This window comes from Pristiophorus japonicus, chromosome 3, assembly GCF_044704955.1.
Source record: "Pristiophorus japonicus isolate sPriJap1 chromosome 3, sPriJap1.hap1, whole genome shotgun sequence".
Classification (NCBI taxonomy): Eukaryota; Metazoa; Chordata; class Chondrichthyes; family Pristiophoridae; genus Pristiophorus; species Pristiophorus japonicus.
The window spans coordinates 304378459-304392270 of record NC_091979.1 but is presented as its reverse complement, the minus strand read 5'-3'; the positions used below and the strand labels follow the sequence as shown (position 1 = coordinate 304392270).

General features: G+C 40.2%; 1 protein-coding gene across 2 annotated transcripts in view; it reads left to right on the top strand.

Annotated features, from left to right (window-relative positions):
• Window positions 1-3481: 3481 nt before the first annotated feature.
• arid5b (AT-rich interaction domain 5B) overlaps window positions 3482-13812 on the top strand; it is a 155670-nt gene continuing 145339 nt past the window's right edge. For both annotated transcript variants that reach the window (XM_070876853.1, XM_070876852.1), the window contains exons 1-3: window positions 3482-3828; window positions 4109-4363; window positions 12774-13008. In XM_070876853.1, the coding sequence (XP_070732954.1) occupies window positions 3679-3828; window positions 4109-4363; window positions 12774-13008 (640 nt within the window). In that variant the 5' untranslated portion in view covers window positions 3482-3678. The remainder of the gene's footprint in view (window positions 3829-4108; window positions 4364-12773; window positions 13009-13812) is intronic.

Here is a 13812-nt window from a genome sequence, read left to right as displayed (position 1 = left end):
GGAAATTGTCCATGATAAATGTTTAGATAGTTGTAAATATTGACACATAAGTGTACTCAGTTGTGCCAATAGGAAGGAAAGTTTGTGGACAGGAAGTGCATACTGTATGCAAGATTTTATATATATATGTATATTATTTGAATATTGTAAGATGTTATTATGTACAAGATAGCAACAGATCTGTGAGACTTTAAACTAGCTCCACGGTGTCCCCTACTGGCCAGAGTCTACAACTCCCTCTTAACCATGCTAATTGTTTGCACAAACAGTTTCAATGTTAAATGTTGACAAGACAAGAATAAAATTAGTGACAACAGGAAGTTGGCCTGGAAGTGCAGACATACACAAGATTTTAATAATATATAATGTACAAAAATACACACATATATAAAAAATAAAATGCGGAACAAAGTGTTGTGATCTAAATAGCTTCACATGTGCTCCACCCATTGAACAAGTTTAAATCATTGTAAATTCTGCAATACACATAAGTAGTCACGAGGACACTTTGTAATTGTTTGCACATTGCTACGAATGTGTACCTTTTGAAGTTTGAACAGCAGTAAAAAGAAATTCAATTGTGGCTAAATTCTGCACCAGATAACTATCCGATTGACATCACATGCTACAATCAGAGATCAAACACTGCCCAAGTGATCTAAAAATATTCAGTCAGCATCTAAACATCTTGTTATTTAATGAGATTCCAAAATGCTGCTGTGATGTACATTGCACATTGCCAGATCCAGTAATCGGGACCAGTTTCGGCGCGTTTTGTCTTTGTATGTCATTGGCCGTGACATGCTTTAGTTTGTGCACCTTTCATTTTTGAAACGTTTGTAAATGTTGAAATGTGCTGGCCCATTCAAACCCCTCCCCGCCCCCGCGGTGCTGGGTGGCAGTACAGTGCGAGCTGTAAAATGGTAACTATTTTACTTTCGATCTAACTAAACCCATTTCATTATCAAACTCGAAAGAGCGTGACTTTTGTCAATTTCAGTTCCTTAGTCCCGCTTACATTTACGACACGTGCTCAAATTTGCATTTTGACGGAATTAGGTAAAAGTAACACATATATTATATCTCCTTTGCATATATTTTTTATGCATGTTTGAAATTGGACACTTCTTGCTGAAAATTTAAATACACTTTTCATTACCGCCCCCGACTGTCTAAACTCGCTCCAGAATCATTGCACAATAAGCTGTGATTATTACTGTAAAGGACGTGAAATAGGGTTTGTGCAAATTCCCCTCCCACCAAATACGTGCAATTTTGAAGGTCATCACTTTTTTGTTGTTATAAGGAGCCGCATTCAAATAACACGAGAATTGTTTTTCTTTCTCTATACAGAGCATAAAAGAAACGTGAAATTAAATGACCACTTTTGGGGTGGGATATGCTTTCCGTTCGTGCTGTGTACCTGTATTAATATCGCTCTGCTTTCGCGGTACAGAAATAGACTGCAACATAAACGCGCTATTTACGCTGCAGGCACCAAGATGTTTCATTGCAGTTACAGTACATCAACACAGACATGCACACACCTACTACCTAACGGACCCCAGCCCTGCACCCCCCGCTCCTATTTTCTGTTGTGCCCTAGCTACAAAAATATTTAAAGTAATTAATTATTAACTAAATGCTGCACCGAGTCAGGGTTACACAAATCCAATGCATGCAACCAGACTTTTAGTGTTGTGAATATTAAAAATAAGGGATAGGAAGGGGAGACATGCTTCCCAGCAAAGGGCAAATTCGGGTTGAGATCCGATGCCGACCACCACCACCTTACCATTCCAGGGCAATGCAATGCATGAACCCCAGGCTGGCAGTATCGGAACCGTGTAATATATGAACCCCAGGCTGGCAGTATCGGAACCGTGTAATGTACGAACCCCAGGCTGGCAGTATCGGAACCGTGTAATGTACGAACCCCAGGCTGGTAGTATCGGAACCGTGTAATGTACGAACCCCAGGCTGGCAGTATCGGAACCGTGTAATGTACGAACCCCAGGCTGGCAGTATCGGAACCGTGTAATGTACGAACCCCAGGCTGGCTGTATTGGAACCGTGTAATGTATGAACACCAGGCTGGCAGTATCAGAACCGTGTAATGTACGAAGCCCAGGCTGGCAGTATCGGAACCGTGTAATATATGAACCCCAGGCTGGCAGTATCGGAATCGTGTAATATATGAACCCCAGGCTGGCAGTATCAGAACCGTGTAATATATGAACCCCAGGCTGGCAGTATCGGAACCGTGTAATGTACGAAGCCCAGGCTGGCAGTATCGGAACTGTGTAACGTATGAACCCCAGGCTGGAATATCGGAACCGTGTAACGTATGAACCCCAGGCTGGAATATCGGAACCGTGTAATATATGAACCCCAGGCTGGAATATCAGAACCGTGTAATATATGAACCCCAGGCTGGCAGTATCGGAACCGTGTAACGTATGAACCTCAGGCTGGAATATCGGAACCGTGTAACGTATGAACCCCAGGCTGGAATATCGGAACCGTGTAACGTATGAACCCCAGGCTGGAATATCGGAACCGTGTAATATATGAACCCCAGGCTGGAATATCGGAACCGTGTAATGTACGAACCCCAGGTTGGAATATCGGAACCGTGTAATATATGAACCGCAGGCTGGCAGTATTGGAACCGTGTAATGTACGAACCCCAGGCTGGCATTATCGGAACCGTGTAACGTATGAACCCCAGGCTGGAATATCGGAACTGTGTAATATATGGACCCTAGGCTGGCAGTAGCTGAGCCATGAAATGCTTGTAAATGCATGAACCCCTTTCAACCAAATTTTAATTTGATTTTAATGTCTAAAGTTTAATTTAAGTTGTCGGTTTTAGTGTTCTCCCCCCCTTTTTTTTTTTAGCTAGGGGGCACTTGTATAATTTGTGTTTTAGTGACCTCAAAAAAACCCCAAAAAGTGGGGCACTTGAAAAGTTTTTGGAGTGTGCCCACCCCCCTCAGGGGGCACTTGATTATTTGTTTTCTACAAAGATAGTTGCAAATGCATGAAGACCAGGGTTAGCAACAGCTGGAGTGTGCAATAATATAATGCAGCGCCCGGAGCCAGGCAACAGAGCAAAGCAATGCACGGCCGGAGCACTCAGCAACACCTCCTGAGGCTGCGCCTGTGGAAAGGAGGAAGGATGTGCGCACGCGCGTGCTCCCTCTGCCGCTGGCGGGTGCGTGCGCGCCCCACACCGCCCGTGCGCGCGTACGTACGCGCGCCCCCCGCGCGGCTGCAGGCACACTCTTCGCCCGCTCCTGCACCCGCTGACGTCATGCCGCAGGTCCTGGCAGGGCGGTAGAGGCGGGCGCCCACCAAAAAAAAAACCGCGGCCAAAAATGAGCCCCCCCCCCCCCCCCACCAACCAGCCCACCAGGGCAGCCGCCCCCACCCCCACCCCCCCACCCTCTCCCATCCCATTCCCGGTCCAAAGCCGCCCACACTCCGGTCCCAGGCAGGGCTGGTCCCGGGGCGCCAGCCACCAAACGGGCAAAACTCACTTTTTGCAAAATAAAACAAGGTGACTTTCAGGCGTTTGGTGCAGTTTGGAGAGGAGGCAGCCACGCTCGGGGTGGGGGGAGTGGCAATATTCGGGTGCAGGCGGCGGTCACACTGGCGCTGGCGGGGTGCAGAGAGATGAATGTCATATTTTGCAGCGTCCCTGCGGCTGCTGCTGAAACATGCGCGCACCTGCCAGGACCTGGCACTTCCATTCAAGCCAAGTTTGGAGGAGAATGTAGACTTCAATCAATTGAGCAGGGCGATATGGAGACGGACTCAATCAAGGTATTCAACTGCTTTCTGCTAGTATTCCCACTGCTCTGCAAACCCCTGCACCCCTCCCTCACCCTCACTTCTAATCCCTTACACAGAAGGTTGAAAAAGTTTTTTTTAAACAAAATAATTTAAGAAGCTGACCTAAAACTCTTCAAGAATTGCTGCATATTTTGGTTCTTGTTTTTTTTTTAAATTCCTTCACAGTCATATTATTTCTCTCTCTCTCTCTCTATCAAGGTTTATTTATTTTTTAAATATTATTAATTGTGTGTCTTTTTTTTTCACGCAGTGGGTTGGTTCTCCGTGCGGTTTACACGGAGCCTACATTTTCTACAAAGCTTTCAAATTCAGTCTTGAAGGCAGACCAAGAATCCTCTCCCTCGGAGACTTTTTCTTTGTAAGATGTAAGCCAGGAGCTCCGATTTGCATAGCAGAACTCCAGCTGTTGTGGGAAGAGAGAAACAACAAGCAATTTTTGTCCAGTTCCAAACTCTACTTTCTCCCAGAAGATACACCCCAAGGAAGGTCGATCGGCCACGGAGAGGTGATGACCCCCCTTCTTGTTTGATTCACTTTTAATTGACTTCATAATATTTTTCTGTGTGTGCTGTGGCTTGTTTTATGAAATTTGAGCTGTGCACTTTGTCTGCGAGAGATCAGCATTAGCTGGGCATGAGCTTCAAAGTAAAAGTAAATATTTATAGGATCTGTTTGCACAGTGTAAAACCAAAGGGGGGGGGGGGGGAATCTTGGCATTTCCCCCTCCCCTTGCAGTTTGCTTGGGTTATGCTCCGCTCTCTTTCTGTTGGATTTGGGGAGCCGCTGTGTGATTGATTAAAAATATTTAGTATGTAGCAAAGGGCGGAAATTACGAAACGGGGATGAGATCAAAGCTATTCTATGAAGGCGTATAACTGTGTGAAAAGGGACAGGTAGAATAATACATTGAAAAACGAACACTGGATGTCTTCACACAAAGCATGTTATGCTGCAAGGCTGGTGGATTTTTTGGATTGTCAGCATGTGATGTGCCTTTACAGTGTGTAATGAAAACCGATTCTTTCTTTCCATGTAAACATCCAAACGGCAGATTCAGAAGAGAAAAAATATGTAGCGTGCCAAGGACCCAGTCTCATACAATTTTCCATGCAATGACGCAAATCTTTAAATAACTTTTTTTTTATTAATACAGAAACGAAATCTGATTCAGTTACCATATAAATACATTAAGTAGGCAGTGGGGGATTGGATTGGTCTACGCGGGGTTTATGCTCTGTAATTTAGCAGTGATGTGTGTGTGTGAAAATCGATGATGAATAGTTACGCATTGGAAGTGCTGGTATAACATGACGTGTAAATAGTCCCGCATTTTAACTGCATTTACAGTATGCTGATAGCAGTATGGATTGTAAACACTACAGGCGACCAGTTATGCTCATGAACACAGCTCTTGTCTGCATGCTGGAGTTAATTGTGCATTCTGAAAAGCCGGCGTGTCAAATTACCTTTTCATATCTGCAACAGGTTTAGAAGCAGTTAAACCCTCGTATCGCTTTTTTTGTTATTTTTCAAACAATTAAAGACTTCTAACCACGCTGTTGCTTGTTAAGACCCAATATGGTTATATTCGAACTACTTTGTCTCCCTTTCCAGCTCGATAAATACTAAATACACTGTTACCATAAAACTTGAAAAACATTTAGTGACCTTTCTCAAAAGTTCTGTTTCCCCTCCCTCCCCTTGTCTAACTTTTCCTGCGCAGCTGTCTCTTTACCCCCTCCCTCTCTCTCCTCCTCCGCCTTATTATTTGCTTTTGAAATTCATGACTTGAAGCGGTTTACTGATCTGGAAAACAGAATAAAATAAATAACGATCACAGATCCCGTGACACTTCTCGGCAAATCTCTCTCTCTCTCCTCCCCCACTGTATGTTAAGCAGCTGAAAACGATTAGGGTGGAATATCTGCAAATGCCACAATTTAATAACTTTAAAAAAACACATGTATTTGTTCTCTGCACTTCCCGTGCTGAATGCAGTCAGCAAAGCCCACAAGTTTTATGCGTAGTTTTCTCAACACGAACCTGTTGGGATGATAATTCCGTTTATTCAGCTAAATAAACTGCAGGAAGTCAAACTGTGACCTTGAGTGAATTTGAAATGTTGCACAACTATTTTATTTATATACAATATAAATATACGTGAGTGTGTGTATATATAATATAAATGTACACGTGTGTGTGTGTGTGTGTATATCTATGAGACTGCGGTAAAAATTTTGCTGAGCTGCTATTTCTGATATCCGACTCAAAGACCAGAGTGCTGTTGTTAATAATTAGCTTCCAGTTAATATCGGGCCGGAAAACCTCAATATCTATTATCTGCCGAGGCGCTGTGAGTTGGAAGCTTACTCCCACGGACAGACTTTAAACGATGCAAATGCCTTGTGTACTCCACAATAAACACGGCGAGAGTAGGAGCAGGTTGTAGTTTCCAGATGCGGTCTTGCTTCACGCCCGCTGATGTCATTTCCCTTCTGGCCAGAGTTAGTCATTCATTAGCAAAGAGAACGGCAGCAGAAACAGCAACAAGCGCGCGCACAGTGATCCCGAACCTGGCACACTGCCCAGAGAAACTCACACCAAGATCCAGCGAGCCCAGTGCGAGACTCCCATTAATAAATATGCTAGCGCGATTGTCACTTTTATTAATAGGTGTGCTGTGTACATACAATTTGAGCTAGGCGATAGCTATCAATCCGTATGTGCCTTCATATTGCATCCAACTGTCTGCCCAGGTACGGGAATTTCCAGTTAATTGACCTATCATTGCAAGTTAATCTCTAAATTTAGAAACCTCATAGGAAATCAATTGTTCCTTTAAAAGTGTGCATACCAATTGCGAAAACGTACGTTGGCAAATTTGTGTTGATTCAATACCATAAAACAGAAGTGCCCCCTTTGATGCTAGATCATAAATAGATGCATTCCCATTAAAATATTAGATCGGGAATGGATTGAAAATAATGTATGCAAATATTGACATTTTCAGAAGTAAATCACCTGTTTTTCTCTATAAGCACAAGAATATACACTACATTTTTTGCATTTTGTGTTTCTGTGCAGTATAATTTCAACAGTAAATATTTGTAAAATTAACACTTCAACATTCAGGCATTTTAATTCCTTGAAGATCGATTTTTTAACCTTTTTAGTTATAGTTTCAAGGCATTCATAAATCACACTGGGGGTAAAAAAAGGTAATTGATGACCCTGGTATCTAAGAAAGAAAGACTTGCATTTATATAGCGCCTTTTATGGCCACCGAATGTTTCAAAATACTTTACAGCCAACCTTTGGAGTGTAATCACTGTTGTAATGTGGGAAATGTGGCAGTCAATTTGCGCACAGCAACTCCCACAAGTAGCAATGTGATAACCAGATAATATATTTTTTGTTATGTTGATTGAGGGATAAATATTGGCCAGTACACTGGGGGTAACTCCCGTGCTCCTCTTCGAAATAGTGCCATGGAATCTTTTACGCCCAACTGAAAGGGCAGATGGGACCTCGGTTTAACGTCTCATCCGAAAGACGACACCTCCGACAGTGCAGCACTCCCTCAGCACTGCACTGGGGTGTCAGCCCAATTAATGTACTCTGCAGAACCTGAGGGGAGATGAGAAGAAATATTTTTTATGCTGCGAGTTTTTAAATGATCTGGAATGCACGAAAGGGGGGTGGAAGCAGATTCAATAGTAACTTTCGAATAGGAATAGGATATATCCTTTTGAAACAAAAATTTGGAGGGCTGTAAGGAAAGAGCAGGGGGAGTGGGAGTAAATGGATAGTTATTTCAAAGAGCCGGCACAAGCACGATGAGCCGAACGGACTGCTTCTGTGCTGTATGATTCTACAGTACATTACATGTGTATGCTCCTATTCATAATTTCTTAACCAGACTATTTGTTGCAGAAAAATTGCCTTCCATCTCAACTCTAATCTACCTTTTCAGTGCTGTGCTGTGAATCATAAGATGCTAATTGTGCCTGCATATTAAATCTGGTATAAAAATGCAGTATTAATAAAGGCAAACTATTGCAGCGAAGCTGAATAAATTGTAGTTCATCTTCACTGTACAGTATATTAATGTCCCACTCCCCAGAGGGGATGAGATATAATGAATACAGTTATGCAAATCCGAGCAATCCAGCACAGTATATTTTTGGCAACATTTTTTTCAAGTTTTGCATTTCTTATGTTCACAAGACTGTTCTGATACTGAGAGCATTCTGCATTTTTTCATTTAATGTGCCAATTATTTGAATAATGTCAGCTGTTTTGAATATAGTAATAGGAAAATTGCAATATCCTTCCCCTCCCGCCCCCCCGCCCCCCAGAGTCATTTGTCTATTTCAGAATTCAGATCCAACAAGCAGTATTGTATGAACAGTAAGGCTGATTTAAATTGGGTCAGTCACCATGAAGGCAGTAACTGAAGATATGTTTAAACAACTTTAAAATAAAATATAGTAGGGGAAATAATAATATAAATCCAAATAGAGAGCAATGTCATGATGTTTTATGGTTATACACAGGCCTGTAGAAAGTACCAGGAAAATAAATGCTTTGGAATGAAATATAATATTTGTTAAAAAATAAACTCCAGTTCTACTGCTGGCATGTGTAATTTAAAGAGGTTTTAAAAACTTGCCTTCAGAATTTTTTTTAAACGATTGTTTGTTCAGGAAGAAAGGAGTGGGGGGAAAAAAACTTGACTTCAGTGCCAAGCATCTGACTGTTTTAAGTTAGGTTCCAGTTACCAAATGCTCATAAACCATTCGGTCCTCAAATAGGATTGTGAATTGAATAGTAGGCCTTTAATTACTTTTTGCAGTTCATTGCTTACTTTAACTGTGAAATGACTGGGTTGCAAAGGTTACGCAGTGTTCTCCTAAGAGTACAAGATTTTATAGAAGATCAGTACAAGTTTCCCCTGGCATTGATCCAGAGTGTATTGAGTATTCTGGCAGGTTTGCATGTAAAGGATTATATAGATGGTCAGTGCAAGTTTTGTTATTTTCCAGCTTTTAATTCCTCGTAACTGTACAAGCCAAAATTCCATGGTGAAATGCAACACTGGCATTGCAGTAATGTGTTATGTTAGTCGAGGCAGCGTTGTCAGTCCTGAATTGCTAAGCTAATCAAAATAGGTTGTAAGCAAGGAGCCACATGACACAAATACCAAACATTAACATGAATCTATTGCAAAATAGTACATGGGCATGATGAAAGGCTTCCAATGTAGGGAGTGTCCAAATTGCAACTCATGGTCCACATGCAAGTCCTGTGCCCCAGAACTCCTGCCCTTGAAGCCCAGACAACTCCGTCCTACATTCCTCTAATGTGTTGCTGGTTTAAACATTGTGGGCCTGGACCCTAACCCTAACCCTAATAATATCTGTCCGTACCATCAACTTGAGATAGATGCAAATTAACGAGGATAGGGATTGAAACTTGTATATGTGGCCTTGAGGCACCCTGGCATGCACCTATGCAGCTCAGTATGACTAGAGCTCCGATCCCTCTGCTCTCTAGCACTGCCAGCTCGCGTTAACAAGAAACTACTAATGTCCTCCATGCTCTGGGCTAGGGAGGAGAAAAATTGTTCGGGGCTCCCAACGGTTATCCGGTGACGCCTGCTGAAAAGCGCATACGAATGTCGGGCGAGATTAGGAGTGGACTTGGTGGTGATGCTTTCTGCAGTCTAATAGTACGCCGCCACTCACTGTCCAGTTTCATACAAGGAAAAACAACTTGCATTTATATAGCGCCTTTCACGACCATAAGACGTCACAAAGCACTTTACAGCCAATTAAGCACTTCTGAAGTGTAGTCACTGTTATCGGGTAGAAAATTAAAAATGGTCATTTGGATTGGAGGGTAGCTAGTGCCTTCAGGAGTGGGGACAAAAAAAGAAAATTTGACTATAAATGAATATTTTAATATAATTTGTTTTTGTCTTGTCTAATTTTGCCATGCTCTCTGTTCCAGATGGAGCATTTTTCAGATGCTATTGTGCAATCTGGTGTTGGAACTTATCAGACAATTATGGTTTTATTATTGAAGCAAGTGCAAGCCATTTGTGACAATGATAGCACATTGTAAGATTGTTCATAAAATGGGTAATATAATTTACAATTCAAAATACATATTTATCATTCATGCTTAATATAACATTTACAGGGCTTTACGAGGTTAGAATCTAAAGTTTAATGTGGATTTAGTCCTTCCCTTCATTGCACTTTTTGTTAATTGAATTTAGAACGAGATCCAAATTGAAAAGTTTTTTGAGAATGTGAATTACTAGATAGCCACTTTACATAAAGGCTTTTCTCATTCCTGTAGGCATCATTTCTCATGTTGCTAGGTCAGTAATTCAATAGACAGCAAAGCAGGTGTACTAATCTGTTTTGACCTGAGGAATTCTTTTTCTGACCTCATGAGGCAACAGACTGAAACATTCTCAGCATGACAGATTTTCTTTCTTTTGGTAGCTGGTTTATCAAAGGGTTGAACAGACCAAACCATACATTAACTAACATTATTATATGGATGGGTGCATACAATTTCACTGCTAACTGTAAGCGACATTTTATTATATAGTTTACTGGCATTTTGTGACATGCGAGGTTTCCTGTATTGTGATTGCCTGAAATGATACATTATGGTTAACTATTACTCCTTTGCAATCTTTTAAGATGGATATTAGATGTTTTCACTAAATAAAATGCACTTTGGTGATCTTCGATTCTGCTTTTGTACGGTCTGTTACATCAAGCAATCTCTTTAACCTTTGTTCTTACGATTTACAAGCACTAATAAATCTTTAGGCTCTTACATTCATTTCCTTCTTTGTAGTTGAGGACTTTATTTTTCATAGTAAGGCGTTTAAATATAATGAATGTTTAAAAAAAAAAGACTGCTGGCTTTAGGCATAAGAAGGTACTTTTCAGATAGATGCTTTTACTCAATATATAATCTCACTGTTTTAAAATTGTGTTTTGGACAAGCATCTGGAAATTCTGGCATTAAAGTTGATTTGATGAACTTCGGGATGTGATTATTTTCACATTCTCATATTACAAACGTTATGCCTACACAGCTAGCAGATGTGTTCATCAAGGCAATATGTATGAAACCGAATTCAAACAAATCGGCCAACAGAAGAAGATTCGAAATGGATAACAAAACCTGTAAAATGACTTTTATGTTTCCTGCATTGGAGCTTTATGTCGCAAATCTAATTTCTGCAAACTGATACAGGTTTCATCACCAATAAAGATTGGCTTTTTAAAAAAAAACTTATGACTTGTGCTCATGGTGTGAGGTTCTCATTCCATTTACAACATACCTTCAACTGTATATTTTATTATTAGAAAGCAAGAACTTGGGTTATTTGCGGAAGAAAGCTGGAAGATTTTGAGGAAGTGTTAGATTTAAAAGGGTTTGGTATGGATCCATGAGTGCATTTTAAATATAATCTCTGCTCTTTAAGATGGCAGCATCTAAGTGACAGAATAATCTCCAATTGATTATTCAAACAATATTATGAAATTCAAATTTTCAGTACATTCTTTCATAATTTTTGCTAATTCAGCTTTATAATCATAGAACCATGTTAGAAAATCATTCATGCAGCATGAAAACAAAGAATTACAAGTCACAACGCGACTAGAGGGATTTTAAAGTTTTAAACTAAAATAACGATGGAAATTAGATCGAAGATTCTGTGGAACTATATGTAGAACATTTGGAACCTTTCAAACTTATTCCTGTATCGTGTATTTTAAAACACCTTGTCCATTGACCACCTGAATACAGCACTCAAATTATCCCACTAACAGTTGACATTAAGATTATACAGATCTTGTATACATTCATTATTTGAACCTTCCTTAAATGTTTGCATTAGATTTTTTTTCTGCCAGTTGAATTTTGTCCTACTGATTATATTTGCAAATGGAGAGCAAAATATTAGTTTGTGACCATTACTCTTTCTGTGAAAAGCTTGTTGAGCTTGTTTTCATGGTATCCCTAACTGATAAATATACTCAGTAAAGTGGTAATGCGGAAAGAAAAACATAATATAAATCGATTAGGCAGCAGAGTGGTGCTCTGTGATGATGAACCAATAGATTGTGCTCCAGAGTGATAGGATGCTGTCTCGTTTCTGTGATCAGCCATGCTGTCTGGCGGAGATGTAGCGTAGAGGTCAGATGGTTCTCCAGAGGGAGGAGAAAAACTGGAACGAAGTCACATTGGGCTGCTCACGTGCACTTTTGAATGGTTTATTGTTGATTCGCTTTGCACGTATCTGATAGCAGGTTACCTACTCATATTCTCAGCTGGAGAATAATACAGGCGGGTCGGTAACCAGAGGACACAGATTTAATATAATTGGGAAGAGAGCCAGGCAGGAGAATCTTTTTTTATGTAGCGAGTTGTTGCGATCTGGAAAGCATTGCCTGAAATGATGGTGGAAGCAGATTCAATAGTCCCTTTCAAAAGGAAATTGGATAAATACTTGAAAAGGATAAAATTGCTGGGCTATGGGGAAAGAGCAGGGAGTGGGATGAATTAGATTCTCTACCAAAGTGCAGGCACGATGGGCTGAATGGCCTCCTTGTATGATTCTATGTTGTATGATTCTATTTTTTTCTATCTAAAGATGCTGAGGGAAAATTGTGCAGCAATTCAATAAATATATTATTCAGTCATCAATAGAATTAATTTTGAAACTTAAAATATTTTATTTGTGATATTTACAACTCAGTAAATATACAACTGGTAGTAAATTGAAAATTGGATTGTCTGAAATGTAAATGATGCTGTGCACCATGAAGATCAGCAAGGTCATGTTACTATTTCTTTGTTGTTTCTGGTATTGTTTACAGGATGAAGTTGTAGCAGTTTCGGAGAAAGTAATCGTGAAGCTGGATGACCTGATGAAATGGGCGGGCTCAGATTTCAGCACATGGACACGGGGCCTCGGGGCTGTGTCACTGAAACACTCAAAGAGAAAGGAGCTGGGGATGAATGGACAAAAGGAAGCCTTGCATCACTACAGGCAGTGCACCCTCAACAGTGGCCTCAATTTCAAGGATGTGTTAAAAGAAAAGGCTGACCTTGGTAATTATTTTATTTTATTTTTTTTTTAACATTTTTTTATATTTAAAAATTCTAATTTGAAAGCCGCTCTTTCCCATTATCTTTTTGATTCAATTTAACATTCAGTTGATACTGAGCAGATGTGTGTATTCTCATTGAAGTTACTGGGTCTCTGGTGGAACTTAATGGCTTGCAATTTAGCGTTTGCTGTTTTCAACCATTGTGATGATTATGATGTTTTTGTGTCATTGATGTTCCTCCTGGAGAGTTCTAAATTTGGTGTTATTAGACATACAAGCAAAAAAATGAGTCCTTCATTTAAAATGTTTGATTTTATTGTGTTTTTTTAAATATATATATAATATAATGTCAGTATCAAAAATATGTTATCTATCTGAAGCTGCATCAATCTGTCTGTCTGTGTATCTCTTACTTTCCACACATCCTACTTTGAGTTGTCACAAATTTTGGCCATGCTTTTCTGTCAATATTTATTATTCTGTTTTGCTATGTCAACTTTCACAATGTAATGCAAACTCTGGTCACTAGGTGGCTCTGTGGAGCACATTTCTGACATCTCTCCCAACTCTGTCGCTATCTTGTATTGAAAAAAAATCAAATGAGTATGGGCAAATGACTAGTATTCATTTAAAAATATTCTGACCTTTTCTGCCTTTTTTTTATTTTGCTGAGTGACCTATTTAGAACAATATATTGGTATGGTTACAGAGTGCATTATTTAAGGTGGTCACTGATTGGTTCCCCTTCCTCTCATGTCAGTGCAGTTTTAAAGAATATGGCAAAACAATCAAGAATTGTAAATAC